The 15,640-nt window shown below is 36.7% G+C and overlaps 1 protein-coding gene across 1 annotated transcript in view; it reads left to right on the forward strand.

Annotated features, from left to right (window-relative positions):
* The first annotated feature begins 14,583 nt into the window (after nt 1-14,583).
* The window catches only part of tcf7l1b (transcription factor 7 like 1b), a 76,184-nt gene continuing 75,127 nt past the window's right edge, over nt 14,584-15,640 (forward strand). Inside the window, exon 1 of the mRNA XM_051117534.1 lies at nt 14,584-15,545. Coding sequence (XP_050973491.1) covers nt 15,360-15,545 — 186 coding nt within the window. The 5' untranslated portion in view covers nt 14,584-15,359. The remainder of the gene's footprint in view (nt 15,546-15,640) is intronic.

Raw genomic sequence — 15,640 nt, forward strand, 5'->3', positions numbered from 1 at the left:
TTCATAAGCTCAGATGAAAGAGATACTGATGTACAGGTGCACAGTGAGGAAATGTTTTATTGGCTGATTTGGGTTTTGGGTTTCATGTAATATTTAAACAAAGCATGATGGTTTTGAGACTAATCTACTATCAAAATTATAACTGATTAACATACATATTGAACTCTAGGTTTTCTAGTACATTTTCAGCCAATAACCCCTCTGAAAACAATGCAGACTTCTAAAATTGCTTAACCAAGATATCTAGAATACACAGAAAAAGTGTAAATAGTTTAACATCGTTATATGAAATATTTCTGTAATAATGTTAAACGTATGGATTTAGTAAAAACTATGATTTTCTGTGCAATTTACAGTGTAAAAGAGTAACTAAGCATTTCCACACTCTCAGAAAAAGTGCAAAAATTGTACCTTTTGGGGCACAACTTTGGGTACAGCTTGTCATTGGGGCAGTACTCTCAAAGGGACACCTTTGTACCTTCTTTTCCTCTAAAGCATGCATATTAGCATCTTAGAGTAGTAATTTGTACCCTTAAGGTAATATGTAATTGTTAAAGCCACCCATGCCAGATGACACTAGTTTTAATCACTCTTGGAGAGGTGCATGTAGTGCAGTGACCTGGGTGGGAAGGGTGTTTAGGGGGTCGAGTGTAATGGAAGCCAGCTAGCAACTAATACTAGAGGTTGCAGACTTTAGCATCCTTCTGAACCCGGATGGGAGTGAAGTTTATAGAGGCCAGCTATTGAATAACACTAGAAGCTGTGGCCTTTAGTTTCCTTGTGAGTGCACCAGCCTCCCATGTCAGGTTGATGCTAGTTCAAATCCCATTAGGAGCGGTGCAAGTAGGACCAGTCACATTGGTGCCGTGACCTGGATGGGAGTGAAGTTTAGGGGATGAGTCGAACAGAGACCAGCTAGCAAATATGCCTAGAAGCTGTGGCCTTTAGTGTCATTGTAAGTGCATCCGGCTTTCATGCTGGTTGACAATGGTTCGAATCCCATTTGGAGAAGTCCCCATAGGTTCAGTTATATTGGTGATGTGATGTGGAAAGGAGGGAGATGTAGGGGTGAGTGTAACAGAGGCCAGCTAGTGAATAACACAAGAAGCTGTGGCCTTTAGTGTTCTTGTGAGTGCACCAGCCTCCCATGCCAGGTTGATGCTAGTTCAAATCCCATTTGGAGCGGTGCAAATAGGACCAGTCACATTGGAGTGACCTGGATGGGAGTGAAGTTTAGGGGGGTAAGTGTAAAAAGAGGCCAACTAGTGAAAAACACTAGAAGATGTGGTCTTTAGTGTCCTTTTGAGTGCACCTGCCTCCCATGCCAGTGATGTTGGTTCGAATCCTATTAGGAGTTGTGCAAGAACGACCAGTCACATTGGTGCCGTGATCCGGGTGGGAGTGAAGTTTAGGGGGTGAGTGTAACAGAGGCTATCTAGTGACTGATGCTAGGGGCTGTGGCTTTAACATCTTTATTAGCACGTCTGCCTTCCATCCCAGTTGACACCGGTTTGAATCCCATTTGGGCCGGAGCAAGTAGGACCAGTTACATTGGAGCTGTGATCCGAATGGGAGTGAAGTTTAGGGAGTGAATGTAACAGAGTCCAGCTAGTGAATAACCCTAGATGTTGCAGCCTTTAGTGTCATTGTGAGTGCATCTGCCTCCCATTGCCGGCTGATGTTGGTTCGAATCCTAATTGGAGCGGTGCAAGCAGGACTAGTGACATTGGTGCCGTGACCCGGATTGGAGTGAGGTTTAGGCGGGTGAATGTAATGGAGACCAGCTAGTGAATAATGTTAGACACTGCACTCACAACTCTAGTACACCTGTCTCCCATTTCAGCAGACAGTGGTTTGAATCTGTTTGCAGTGGTGTGAGTAAGACCAGTTACATTGTTGCTGTGACCTGGACTGGAAAGGATCTTGAAGGCTTAGCAATGTAAGTTTGAATACAACTTGCATTATCACGTCATATATCTGTGTTTAGTAAGCTGCAGGTTCAGTTCTTGTTACGCACATACGTACACACAAGCATGAGTTAACCTAGAGCAGATATTTTAATGTGGGAGCCGTGGAGGTTGCTGACACAGTAAGCAGAGGGGGCAGGGACAGGAACCCCTCATTAAGACTGAATTAAACAGAGCTTTGATGGGGAGACCTACATCAGTTCAGTCTGGCAACACATGAAAGAGCAGCCGTGAGAGACAGGGATCTGCACTCGTTGTCACTCTCTCCAGCGCACACTTGCAGACATTTCATTCCTGACATATACACATACACACACACACACACACACACAAAACTGAAAACCACATCACTGCCACATAAAAACAAAGACAATGTTCGGAATATCACACCATCAGTAGACTCTGGCTGTATTTAGTATGCTGTGCACACTATGCAATTTTTCTATATGCAGAGAATCCCCAGATGACCTAATATATTTGCCAAACATTTTTGTGTGGAATATGGTATCCCACAGTGCAATGCACTCAACTTGACCTTCTATTTCTAGTGTGATGAATGAATAGGAAATCATAACGCTCATGATTAATATTTCTTACTTGACTCTGTATTTAATCTGACCACCAAGAGTTTAGAAAATTCTGCAAAAAATGTAAAAACAAGTATTATTTCCAAAAAGAAAAAGGACTCTACATGTTTCAGTCATGTGACAAGCATAGTGAGGCCATGTGATAACAATTAAAATAGTATGTGCCCACCAATCAAATCTCATAAGAATGCTGTAACAAACTGTACAAGGAGGGTAATGTTAAAATTAGGGTGGTACGAAGACCCTATCCACCTTATTTTTTTCAGTGCGGAACTAAGGTGTTTTCTGGTATTGTGTTAGATGTCTGGTTCATAATCCGCCATAGGGAAATAACGAGAAGAATATCGAAGTGCAGTAAATGGTAAAACAGTTTGCACTACAAACCAGTGTGTTCATAATTAAGATAATACTTTAAAATAATATGGTAAGACACATCAGTTTGCAATATCAAGCAGCAAAATTAGCTTTTTGAGCAGCTGAAAATAGCTGGAAGTGGATGAGACCGGAAGCCAGACACAAAAATTTTACAAATGGCTGCACCCACTCTTACGGGAAACATAAGGTGGATTGGATTTGCTCAGTTTCTTCTTCTTTTTCTCCAAAATGAATCATTTTAGATGGCCTAAACATGCTCAAAAACTTTGCACACATCAAAAGTGGTAAAAATTTACATCCAACATTGGTTTCAGAAGTAGGTGTGGCACAATGGCTTGATAGCGCGACCTAAAAACCTAAAAAATTTAAATGATGTTCCCCTCAAGCTCTGTTTCACATACATGTACGAAATTTGGTAGACACATGTAACACACCAATACCTAAAAAAAAGTCCCCCCAGTACGAAGTTCAAAAACCAACAGGAAGTTATTTAGAATTTTCTTGGCAAATTTTGTGCCGTTTTTGCAATTTTCAGGTGCTGTATTTAAACAAACTCCTCCTGCGTATTTAAATTTGGTCAGTCTAATCTTCTAAAAAGATCTTGAGTTTTTGTTGAAGTGCGTGTTCATTTCTATGTTTCACCATAAAAAAGGAAGTTGTTATAATATGTGAAGTAGCCCCAAACTTCACATGTTTGATAACACTTCTGACCTGAAGACAACTACATGCCCATATTCAATTATAGTCATAGCGCCACCTGCTGGTAACAGGAAGTTATGTTTTAAGCTGTAACAACTCCTCCTAGAGATTTAATGACATCAACATCATATCTGGTTAATCTAACCTAAAGGCTTTTACAATGTTAAATTGCGAAGATCTTGAGTTTTTGTTAAAGGATGTGTACATGGGGCCCTCACAAAGTTCGATGTTTCGCCATGGAAAAAGAAGTTGTTGTAACTCAGCTGCACACATCTGAAAAAATGTACTTGTTTTACACTAACTTAAACATGCAATGTTCAATCTGCGTCAAACTTCACGTTTATGAAGAGTACTGGCCTGAACATTTCTAAGGGCCGGTATTCAGTTATAATCATAGCGCCACCTGTTGGCAACAGGATATGTCATGCTTTGCACTAACTCAAACATACCATGTTCAAACTGCACCAAACATCATATCTTTGATTAAAGTCCTATCCTGGAGCCATTTACATGCCAATATTCAGCTATAGTCATAGCGCCACCAGCTGGCAGCAGGAAGTTTGGCACATATAATTGACTTTGACATATTCCTCCTATATTTACCACTTTAAATTAATATTGCCCACCATCTGCTGGTTTTCCCGGAGGGCCCTTTTAACACTGCTTGTGGCTTTAATTACGTGTTAGTTTTGTGTGTTTCTGTTTTTCCGCATCATTATTATAGGATGAGATCTGTTAGAGTTTAATGATGTGTTATGTTAGAATTTCCTTAAATTAACTTATTTCATTGATTTCACAGCTTTAGTTCTGCAGTTACTCAATATTTTTAGTTGTAAATCATTTCAACCAATTCTTTTAACTGGCTGAAGTTATATGTGGGCAGATTAGATTTTTCTGTTCAGATCCAGTTGCAAGCTTGCATATTTGGACATGAGAATTTAGTATTTAATATCTCGCTTTTATGATTTTCATTTGAGTAGAATCCAAATCTGAGCACATCTGACCATTCAGACTAAAACTTGAAAAATGATTTTCTATTCTACTTCTATTTCTATTCTGTTGCAATTCAAACTACAAAACATAGAATAGATTTGAGTCGGACAGTCAAAAAAAAAAAAAAAAAAAATCATATTCTCGCTTCCACTCTGAACAAGGCTGCAGAAATCTGTGTGTTGACATTAAGGCGATGTTTGAATATACTATATTCTTGTTAGAGGTAAAACCCAGCAGTTCACACAGCAGTGGGCATGTGGTATCCACTTTAACACACTCCTGTCACTTCACACCAGCGCATTATTTATTCTCTATGAGCACGTCTCTGGCAATGACGCAGGTGTGTATTCTTGCCAGTGTGTGTGTAAAAGAGACAAACCAGACATTCATAATTTAAGAGCAATGTCTGTTGAATGAGCGACTACCTGAGGGGAAATGAAACATTGGATTTGTTGAATAAAATATAAGTTGCAGGAACCCTCGTGCAGCTCGTGTGCGCGTGTGTGTGCAGGTAATGATGTCAGCAGGGACCGAATATGTAATGATCATGCAAATACGCACGCTTATTTAAACATACAGACATAAAGTCGCCAACCGAGTCTCTCGGTACTTGTAGTAGCTACGTTTTCGAACCTGACGGCGATGGTTTTTCTGAGTACGGTTTAATGTAAATGATATTGTCTAGTTGTGCGATCAACGCTTGGAGGGAGGAGTGCCAAAAATGGAAGGCCGATCAATTACGCGTACAGAATACGAGAGCGTGCTGGTTTGACGGTTTGAATACAATAAAAGGTATTATATTTTCAGCAGTAAATGTAGCAGTGTGAACAGATATTGGAAACTGTCCCTACAGGCTAGTTTTCACATGCCTGCAACTTAAGCTGGAGCTGACTTGTATTGTTCAGGCAAACGATCCACCTTGGGCAGAGAGGTGTGAGTGTACACACCTGCCAGATTGCATCAAGACACTCACACACATGCACAAATGTATGTATACACATAATAAGAGAGCACACACACACACACACACGGGGAGAATGGTGTCCTAATGAGGCCCTGGGAGGCCCTGCTGGTCTGTCAGTCAGGCTGCACCATGCTGACACATGGCTGACAACAGCATTGAGCTACTTCTGTCTCTTCCGCTCGGTTTAATTCAGCAAAACTACTGACAGGATTATAGAGACGCTCAAATTAATTCAATTAATAATGCGCTCTGTCACTCTCTGCCTCCCAAGGAGGACAATAATAAACTGTGATTTGGGAAGGAGGAATGTATGACATGCGAGAGACGTGGAAACGGGCTGGAGAGGCACAAACACCGAGGACGATGCTTTGCTGAATATTTACAGCAGTGAATCTCAACCGGTGGGGCGAGACTCAGAATTGGGTCGCAGGGCTGGGCTGATGGGGTCAATGCAAAATAATGCTTATATAAAAATGTAACTAAGCATATATTTTGGCAACAGGGATAAAAAATGTCAAAAATTTAGCTAGCACTAATATAATATTTAGCTTACTACTTGTACAATGTATTTATGGAACATATAAAAGTGTGCAGGATCTTAAAAATCATTTAATAAACTAGTTGAAAAATGGCAGGTTCTTAGAAATGCACTTAGTTTTTTAAAGACTTTTAAAAAATTACAGATTTTCAGGTTTTCCTTACACCTTGAATACACAAGGTACATTAAGGTAATTCTTATTTATTTATTTATTTATTTATTTTTCAAATATCATGAACAAATACAATTGGTCAGATATATACAAAATATACTCAAGGTAATCTTTTTTTAAAGAAATATCATGAACAAATATAATTTTTCGGGGGGAGTCAGGCCACAATTTTCTCTGTTTTTATCAAAATCAGAATTTGTATTTGATAATTACTGGACATAAAGGTCTATTTTGCATATTTAAAAGAAAACATTTTTTTTCTTAAGAAATAGTAAAACAATAACATATATATAATTTATACATTATATATATATATTTACAAAAAAATATACTAACTAAATAAATAAATTATATATATATATATATATATAAAACTATATATATAATTTTTGGGGGGAGTCAGACCAAAATTTTCCCTGTTTTTACTGTTTTTATCAAAATCTGATTTTTTATCTGATAATTACTGACCATGAAGGTCTAATTTGCTAACTAAAGTACAATTGCTTCTTTATTTTTTTTAAAGAAATAATAAAACAATACAATATATATATATTATATATATATATATATATATATATATTGTGAAACATTATTACAATTTGAAATAACTGTTGTCTGTTTAAATATACTTTAATTTTAATGTCATTTATTCCTTTAATGGTAATATTGAAAACAGCTGCTTAATATATTTATAGAAACTGTGGCAATTTTTTTTCAGGATTCTTTGATGAGCAGAAAGTTCAAAAGAACAGCATTTATTTGAAACTGAAATTATTTGTAATATTATTAGAGTTTTTACTGTCACTTTTAATCAATTTAGCACATCCCTGTTAAATATAACTATTACTTTTTTTCAAAAGAAAAATAAATAACTAACCCAAACTTCTGAACACAAGTGTATTTATGAATTGTATTTTTAATGTTTTTTTAATATTTTATAGACCTGGACCAAAAAGGGCTTTATTCCATTGAGCTTGCATTGTTAAAACTACTAGTATAAAAACAAAAGTGCCTGGTGTGGAATCAAACAACATGAATCATTCATCAGAGGCCTCCTTTCATTCTCTCGGTCTAATAAGTGAACCTGGTGGGCCGAAGCTTTGTCTTCTAGCAGCGGCTGAGTTAAGCAGTCCGCTGATGGGCCTGGACACACAGAATACTCTGGATTTGCTAAAGAAGCACTACGCTTCAGGAACTAATGACCCATACAGAGTAATCACCTCAACAAACACCTCATCAGCACAGAGAGAGAGAACAGAGCGGAGCCATGCACCTGAAGCACAGATCTGCGCGGCAGTGCGGATATAAACACTGGAAGGCGCAAATACAACAAGAACACAATAAAACACACAAGCACTGACACATGTTTGTGCGCTCGCACTCAGACGCACCCTCCAGTGCTCGTTCGCAACAGTTAGTCCAAACTGAGCGGCGTCGCTGCATTCTTTGGGAAGGCGGATTCTTATGCCAGCTTATTCTCCATTTTTAGCTTCTTAAAACCACACGGGAGAGTTCCCATCATCGCTCTTAAGCAGATTTACTTTCATAAAAAGCAGCTCAGAGGAGGAGCCTGTAACTGAGAATGTGCTTAACTTCACACGCGCATTGTGACATATCATCTTTGTATTTGTATTATGGAGCTGAATGTACAGTGAGTCACAGTAGGCGTGCTTGCATAACAGAGTAAGTTCTTTAATAACCAGAATTAACTTTTATTATCTCTCCTTTCTGCTTTAGAAATGTGTGTGTCAAAGATGTTCAAACCCAGCAGACTGAAGTGAGTGATTCTGTACAACTGACAAAACCTTCAAGTGCATATCACACGTAACTCACACTAATTTATGTCTTAACGCAGGCTTTTTTAAATAAACAAATCAACTTCATTTACTTATTTATTTTTTCTTTCATCATATTCAATGTATTTTTTGGGCTTGAAATCTCCACATTGTAACAAAATAAAGATATATATATAAAATTTGTAAAAAGTAACAAAAAAAAGTCTTCAACGTGAAAACTTAAGTTTAGTTGTTGCATTTATTCATTTATTTATAATCATATTGGATGTTTCAAATTAAAAGGTAATAGTTCATTAGTTAACAACATTAGTTAAAGGAACACTCCACTTTTTTTGATGAATGATGAATGAAAAAGAAAAAAAAACATATACAAATAAATAAAGGATAACGCTTTACAATAAGGTGTCATTAGTGAACATTAGTTAATGTATTAACTATAACATGAACAAACAATGAATAATACATTTTTACAGTATTTATTCATATTTTTTACTGTTATTTAATGAAAGTACAATTGTTCATTGTTTGTTCATGTTAGTTGACAGTGCATTAACTCATGTTAACAACTTGTGATTTTAATAATGCATTAGTAAATGCTGAAATTAACATTAACTAAGATTAATAAATGCTTTAGATTTTTTGTTTATTCTTAGTGCATGTTAAAGGAACAACTTGAAACTTTGAAAATAGGCTCATTGTCCAGCTCCCCTAGAGTTAAACAGCTGAGTTTTACCATTTTCGAATCCATTCAGCCGATCTTTGGGTCTGGCAGTAGCACTTTTAGCATAGCTTAGCATAGGTCATTGAATCTGATTAGACTGATAGCATCTCAAAATGACCATATATAATGACGATATTTTTCCTATTTAAAACTTGACTCTTCCGTAGTTACATTGTGTACTAAGACTGACGAAAATGAATAGTTGTGATTTTCTAGGCTGATATGGCTAGGAACTATACTCTCATTTCGGCGTAATAATCAAGGAACTTTGCTGTCGTACCATGGGTGCAGCAGGCACAATTATATTATGCAGCGCCTGAAAGTGACCGGCACTAAGTTTGTGTAGATGCAGAGTTGCAGCCGGCAGAGTTGACGACTGGGTAATGTCATTGCGCCTGATGCACCCATGGTACGGCGGCAAAGTTCCTTGATTATTACAATGAAATGAGAGTATAGTTCCTAGCCAAATCAGCCTAGAAAATCACAACTTTTCACTTTCCGTCCTTCTTTGTACACGATGTAACTACAGAAGAGTCAAGTTTTAAATAGGAAAATTATCGAAAATCTTTGGCCATTTTTGAGCGACATGCTAATGGTCTAATCAGATTCAATTACCTATGCTAAGCTATGTTAAAAGTGCTACCGCCAGACCCAAAGATCGGCTGAATGGATTCGAAAATGGTAAAACTCAACTGTTTAACTCTAGGGGAGTTGGACAATGAGCCTATTTTCACAGTTTCAAGTTGTTCCTTTAACATGCACTAAGAATAAACAAAAAATCTAAAGCATTTATTAATCTTAGTTAATGTTAATTTCAGCATTTACTAATGCATTATTAAAATCACAAGTTGTTAACTTGAGTTAATGCACTGTCAACTAACATGAACAAACAATGAACATTAACAAATATGAATAAATACTGTAAAAATGTATTATTCATTGTTTGTTCATGTTATAGTTAATACATTAACTAATGTTCACTAATGACACCCTATTGTAAAGTGTTATCCTTTATTTGTATAGGGTTTTTTTCTTTTTCATTCATCATATAGATATATTTATTTGGCTTGAAATCTCCACATTTTTACAAAATAAAGATATATGGGAAAACTTAAAGGAGAAGTCCACTTCCAGATCAAAAAATTGACAGATAATGTACTCACCCCCTTGTCATTCAAGATGTTCATGTCTTTCTTTCTTCAGTCATAAAGAAATTATGTTTTTTGAGGAAAACATTTCATGATTTTTCTCCATATAATGGACTGATATGGTGCCCAGAGTTTGATCTTCCAAAATGCAGTTTAAATGTGGCTTCAAACGATCTCAGATGTGGTTTTTAAATGATCCCAGCTGAGGAAAAAGGGATCTTATTTAGGTTATTCGGTTATTTTTTAGGTTGATCGGTTATTTTCATAACAGTAATACAATTTATATACTTTTTAATCTCAAACACTCATCTTGTTTTGCTCTTCCCGACCTCTGTTTTTGTTCCAGTTCATTACGGTTAGGGTTTTTCGAAAAACTCCCATCTCATGTTCTCCCTCAACTTCAAAATCATCCTATATCGCTGTTTTACCTTTTTTGTTAATGGTGTTTGATCTTCTTTGCATGTTCACTTTGCAAAGACTGGGTCGGTACTTCTGCAGTGATGTAGGATGATTTTGAAATGATTTTTGAAGTTGAGGGAGAAAATACGATTGGAGTTTTTTGACATACCCTAACTGTCTTGAACCAGAATACACAGAGTTCAAGGAGAGCAAGACAAGATGAGTGTTTGACATTAAAAAGTATGTAAATTGTATTTTTTTTTTTTAATGAAAATTACAGATCGTTTTGCTAGATAAGACCCTTCTTCCTCAGCTGGGATCATTTACAACCCCATTTGGGATCGTTTGAAGCCGCATTTAAACTGCATTTTGGAAGTTCAAACTCAGGGCACCATATCAGTCCATTATATGGAGAAATGTTTTCCTCAAAAAGCATAATTTCTTTACGTCTAAAGAAAGAAACACATAAACATCTTGGATGACAAGAGGGTGAGTACATTATCTGTAATGTTTGTTCAGGCAGTGGACTTCTCCTTTAAAAATGTTGAAATTGGTCAAATTAATTTGATGAGTTCAAGTAATGGAAAAACATATGTTGCCATGAATTACTGTTTGTATCATTTTTACAGTATATAATACATTTTATTTACTATTTACTTAAAAAAAAGGCAACATCAAGTTAAAATGTCCTTTTTTGAGCACTTTATCTTATTTTGTTACACTTATAAGCATGTATATATTTTTTTTATTTTCTTAAGAAAAATACATTTATAGGAAATGATCTTAAAATGTTAACAATTTCATGATTTTATATATGTAAACATTACATCATTTGAATAAATACTTTATTTTTGTATGTAAATTTAACTTAAATCAGTAAAACTTATAATACTACCATATTTTTATGGTAATGTTTTCATTATTTTAATAATAAAAACAAAGATGCTGTTTTTTTTTTACTGTAAATTTTACTTTCTAATAGGCATATTGCATTTTCAAGACCTTTATCACAAGACTTTAAATATGAAAGTAAACTGTGAAACCTGTCTCCATAATATATAATAAACATTTAATTCTCTTTCTATTAGTTTTGTGATGTTAAATTAAACTAGCCATGTTGCCTTCATGAATATAGTTAAATCCCAACACATCAACGTGTAATTAGCTTAAGGTGTTGTAAAGCAAATTATGAACTATTCAGTTTTCTGACAGTTTTCTATTGTAGTAGTAGTACTCAAATTAAGCTTACAAAGCACATATCAAACTAAAAACGGTTGTAGACTTTACTCTGTGTACCTGTGTGTGTGTGTGTGTGAGCGGCCCTCGGGCCGTCTCTCAGTGGGAGGTTTGGGGATCACTCTGTTCTAAGAGGGGATTTCATCAGCGACGAGGGTAAAGCCTTCACTAACAGACCTATTTATCCCTACAACAGGCCCTACCTTACTATTCCACTACTCTCTCACATGCTCACACTGCCCCACACAGCAGTAACCAGCAATTACGACAACACCATGTCATTAGAGACTTATACAGACTCCTATTATCACACCCTCACAGACAGGGAGCATTAAAGTCGACTGTGAATAAGAAACGCCATTTTAAAGAAAAACAAACAAATAAAACCATGAATACTGCTGCATAAGGACTTGCCAGTGTTTAGCCACGGAAAGCTTTTCTTTAATAGCATTTTAACAATCAAATCAGCATGAAGAAGCCTTAAAAATACTATTAATTATTGTGCTAATTCTTATACAGGCCCAAGCTTTCTTTTTGTGCTTATTTTAGTGGCTCTGAGAGTATTAGACTCGTATTGGTGGTTGAAAGCATAATCAAATCAGCCAAAATATTTATTAAACAAACATGCAAATAGCATGCAAACTCGAAAGAGATGTTTAGGATGTTGTAAATGATAAGAGTCCCAATTCTATGGAAATCTTTAGATCTTTCCAGTGAATTCCGCATGGGCCTGCTTACGGCTGTTGGAGCTCAGTTAAGTGTGTGGATGGGGGTGAACGTTGGTGTCTGGCTCCTTCATTGATGGTTACGCCCTAGTTGTTCTTTTGTGATGTGCTGTGATGGGGGGCTACCAGTGACACATGAACTGACAGTCTGGGAAAGCATGACATCATTGATTTTTGCCCAAATATCGATGGACCATGACAAGGGAACAAAAACTTCACTTTTATTAGGACCTACTGCTATTGACCATAATCCAAAAAAAAAGTAAGTTTGTGGGAATTTTTTTTTTCTTCCACAAAATTCATAAATCAGATGGCTTAGGAAAGTAATAGCACTCCTCTCTTCAACAAGCCTTTTGGGCAGCGCTCCAACATAGCAACCTATTCAAAAATAAATCTGTACAAAAAAACAAGCTGCAAGATTTGAGTCATCACTCATATCAGTAGCACAAAGTAATGTGCCAATTTTTTTTTTTATTTAGTTTCAATATTTAAAAAATTTAAATATGGCAATAATGATACACAACTAACTAGCTACAAGTAAATTAATATAACTGTAACTGCTATAACCACCATATTTTGTGTTTAAATGTCAGCATTTTGGTATGAAAAAAAAAAAAAAAATATATATATATATATATATATACTTATTTGTTCCCTGATTTTAGTTAAATTAAAACAACAAATGTGACCCTGGACCACAAAACCAGTCTTAAGTAGTACTGGTATATTTGTATATTTGCGAAAAATACATAGGCTAGTATGGATCAAAATTATTGATTTTTCTTTTATGCCAAAAATCTTTAGGATATCAAGTAAAGACCATGTTCTATTTGATATTTTGCAAATTTCCTACTGTAAATATATCAAAACTTAATTTTTGATTAGTAATATACATTGCTAAGAACTTCATTTGGACAACTTTAAAGGTGATATCCTCAATATTTAGATTTTTTGCACCCTCAGATTTTAAATTTTCCAATAGTTGTATCTTGGTCAAATATTGTCCTATAGCCTAACATCCATACATCAATGGAAACCTTATTTATTCAGCTTTCAGATGATGTTGATCCTTATGACTGGTTTTGTGGTCCAGGGTGAGAAATCACTACAATGTGGCCAAGATTTACTACAACGAGGGAGCAAATGAGTAAATTGTGGTCGTGTTAAAAAGTTGTGAAACAAGTTCTTGTTTCTATGTGGCTATGATATACAATTTTTTTCCTTGCATATCTTGTGTGGGGCTCCGTAGTTTTCTCTGGCGTCACAAGATGAAAAAACAATATGGAAGCTGTATTTACTATTATTTGAATTATTTTAAATTATATTTACTATTAATTTAATTTATACAGTGTATTTTTAATAACATATAATTTATCTCTGCATGATATTAAAGGTGCAGTCACATTAGTGTCCAGTAGTATATACTGTGAATAATGTAGCAAAGCCTAAAGCACAAGTCACTTTTCAGTCGGTCAATGCAACAAATGCATGTGAAAACCTTAAACCGGTTGTGAAATCTGTGAATTTTTCGCTTTTTCGAAATTCCCAATCTCGTCAATACCTCAAACCTTTATGCAACTTAACAAAACATTTACTATGCATAGGCCTAATGCAAAGCGTGAAATGTGATTAATTTTACATTTATGGTTTTAAACCTTTTTAGTAATCCCGTTTGTTGAAAATCAAATGAAAAACGATAAACAACAACAAAAGCGTAGCTAAAGCCTACACTTCAAGCTTGTTGTTGCCGCCATTTGTCGCGCTGACACGCCCCTTTCACCCTACAACTTGGGTATAATCTAAAATGATAAAATTCCCACTTGTAAAATCAACTTTACCTGATTAATCAAGTATTCCTAACTCCAACTCCACTTGAAGTCGAACACGCCTCAGCGCGGGTTTCTCTCAATTATAGCGGGAAAATGGAAAACCCAGAGTGGAGTTCGAGTGATTACAGAACGCTTTGAGTGGAGAGGTCAATCTTTGCCACTCCGGTCCACTCATTTAGCAATTCCAGTCCAGGTTTCACACCGTTGCTTAGTAAGCAAAAGACGCTTCATTTAGGCATTTCATTTATGTAAAAAATATAAATAGACTAACGGCAATTTTGTCAAAGATGTAAGCTACCTGATAATAATAACGTGTTTATTTAACTATTTTATAACATACAACCCTGCGAATTACAGCCGTGCTTAACAGCTTTTGTGATATTGCTTAAATAACGCAATCCCAAACCCTGGTGTCATTGAACTATTTCAAGAATCAAGCCCTGAACAAACTGTTCCTTTAAACTTCTCTTGAGTGTGTGTGTGTGCTGAATGGAGTGTCGTTTTTCAGCGCTTAACTCCTCCTCTGCATTCTGCTCGTCCAGCACACACACACGCACACACGCACACACACACACACACTCTCGCTCTCGCTGCTGCTTGCGCATTCCCCATCAGCAGCTCAACGTACAGGGAAACGGAGCCTCTTCGCGTCGGAACACACCGTTTTCAGTGCTCGTGCTTTACTTCATCAAACATGACGGTTGAAATTCGCCGCGCGGAAGAAGCGAGCAGCTGATCTGGAGCGGATTCTGTGTTTTATGAGACTAAAACACGTCTTTGGGATAGAGACAACGGAGGCGCCGCGACCGTTGTTGCAACTTTTGTTGCAATCAGCACACGCGTTTACTGACGGTTGCGCGTTTAAGCGAAAAAGTCGCTCAAGTTTTGCGCTCGATTGCTTTGGAATGTAGAATCGGGCGACAACACGCCTGTTTCGACTGCTTTTATTTGTGTTTGGTAAGTTTGTCAGCAGAGGACACGGCGCTTCACGCCTGGAGTTGAGTTTGCAGAGTTTGTTGCAGGGATACCGATGAAACTGTCGAGCTTCGTAAAGTAATCATGGACAAATTGGATTTAAATTCATGCGTCAAGGATTATTTCTGAAACGTCTACTGTGTTTTTCCTGCATTGAGTGGACTCCGCTGTTTTCGTGCACTTCAGAGTCAACACAAACTCGCTATTTTGTTACCGTTGCAAGACGCTCGTAAACATGCCACAGCTTAACGGAGGTGGAGGGGATGAGTTGGGGGCGAACGATGAAATGATCTCATTCAAAGATGAGGGCGAACAAGAGGAGAAAATCTCCGAAAACGTGTCTGCCGAACGAGATCTGGACGATGTGAAGTCGTCTCTAGTGAACGAGTCGGAAAATAACAGCAGTTCATCCGATTCTGAGGTAAGTCTGACACAACCGCGTGTTGACAGACGCATGGATGTGGTTGTTGCCGTCGGAAAAATAACTTTTCTGTTTTGTTTTTCTCCGTTCCCCGT

Source organism: Labeo rohita, chromosome 8, assembly GCF_022985175.1.
Source record: "Labeo rohita strain BAU-BD-2019 chromosome 8, IGBB_LRoh.1.0, whole genome shotgun sequence".
Lineage (NCBI taxonomy): Eukaryota > Metazoa > Chordata > Actinopteri > Cypriniformes > Cyprinidae > Labeo > Labeo rohita.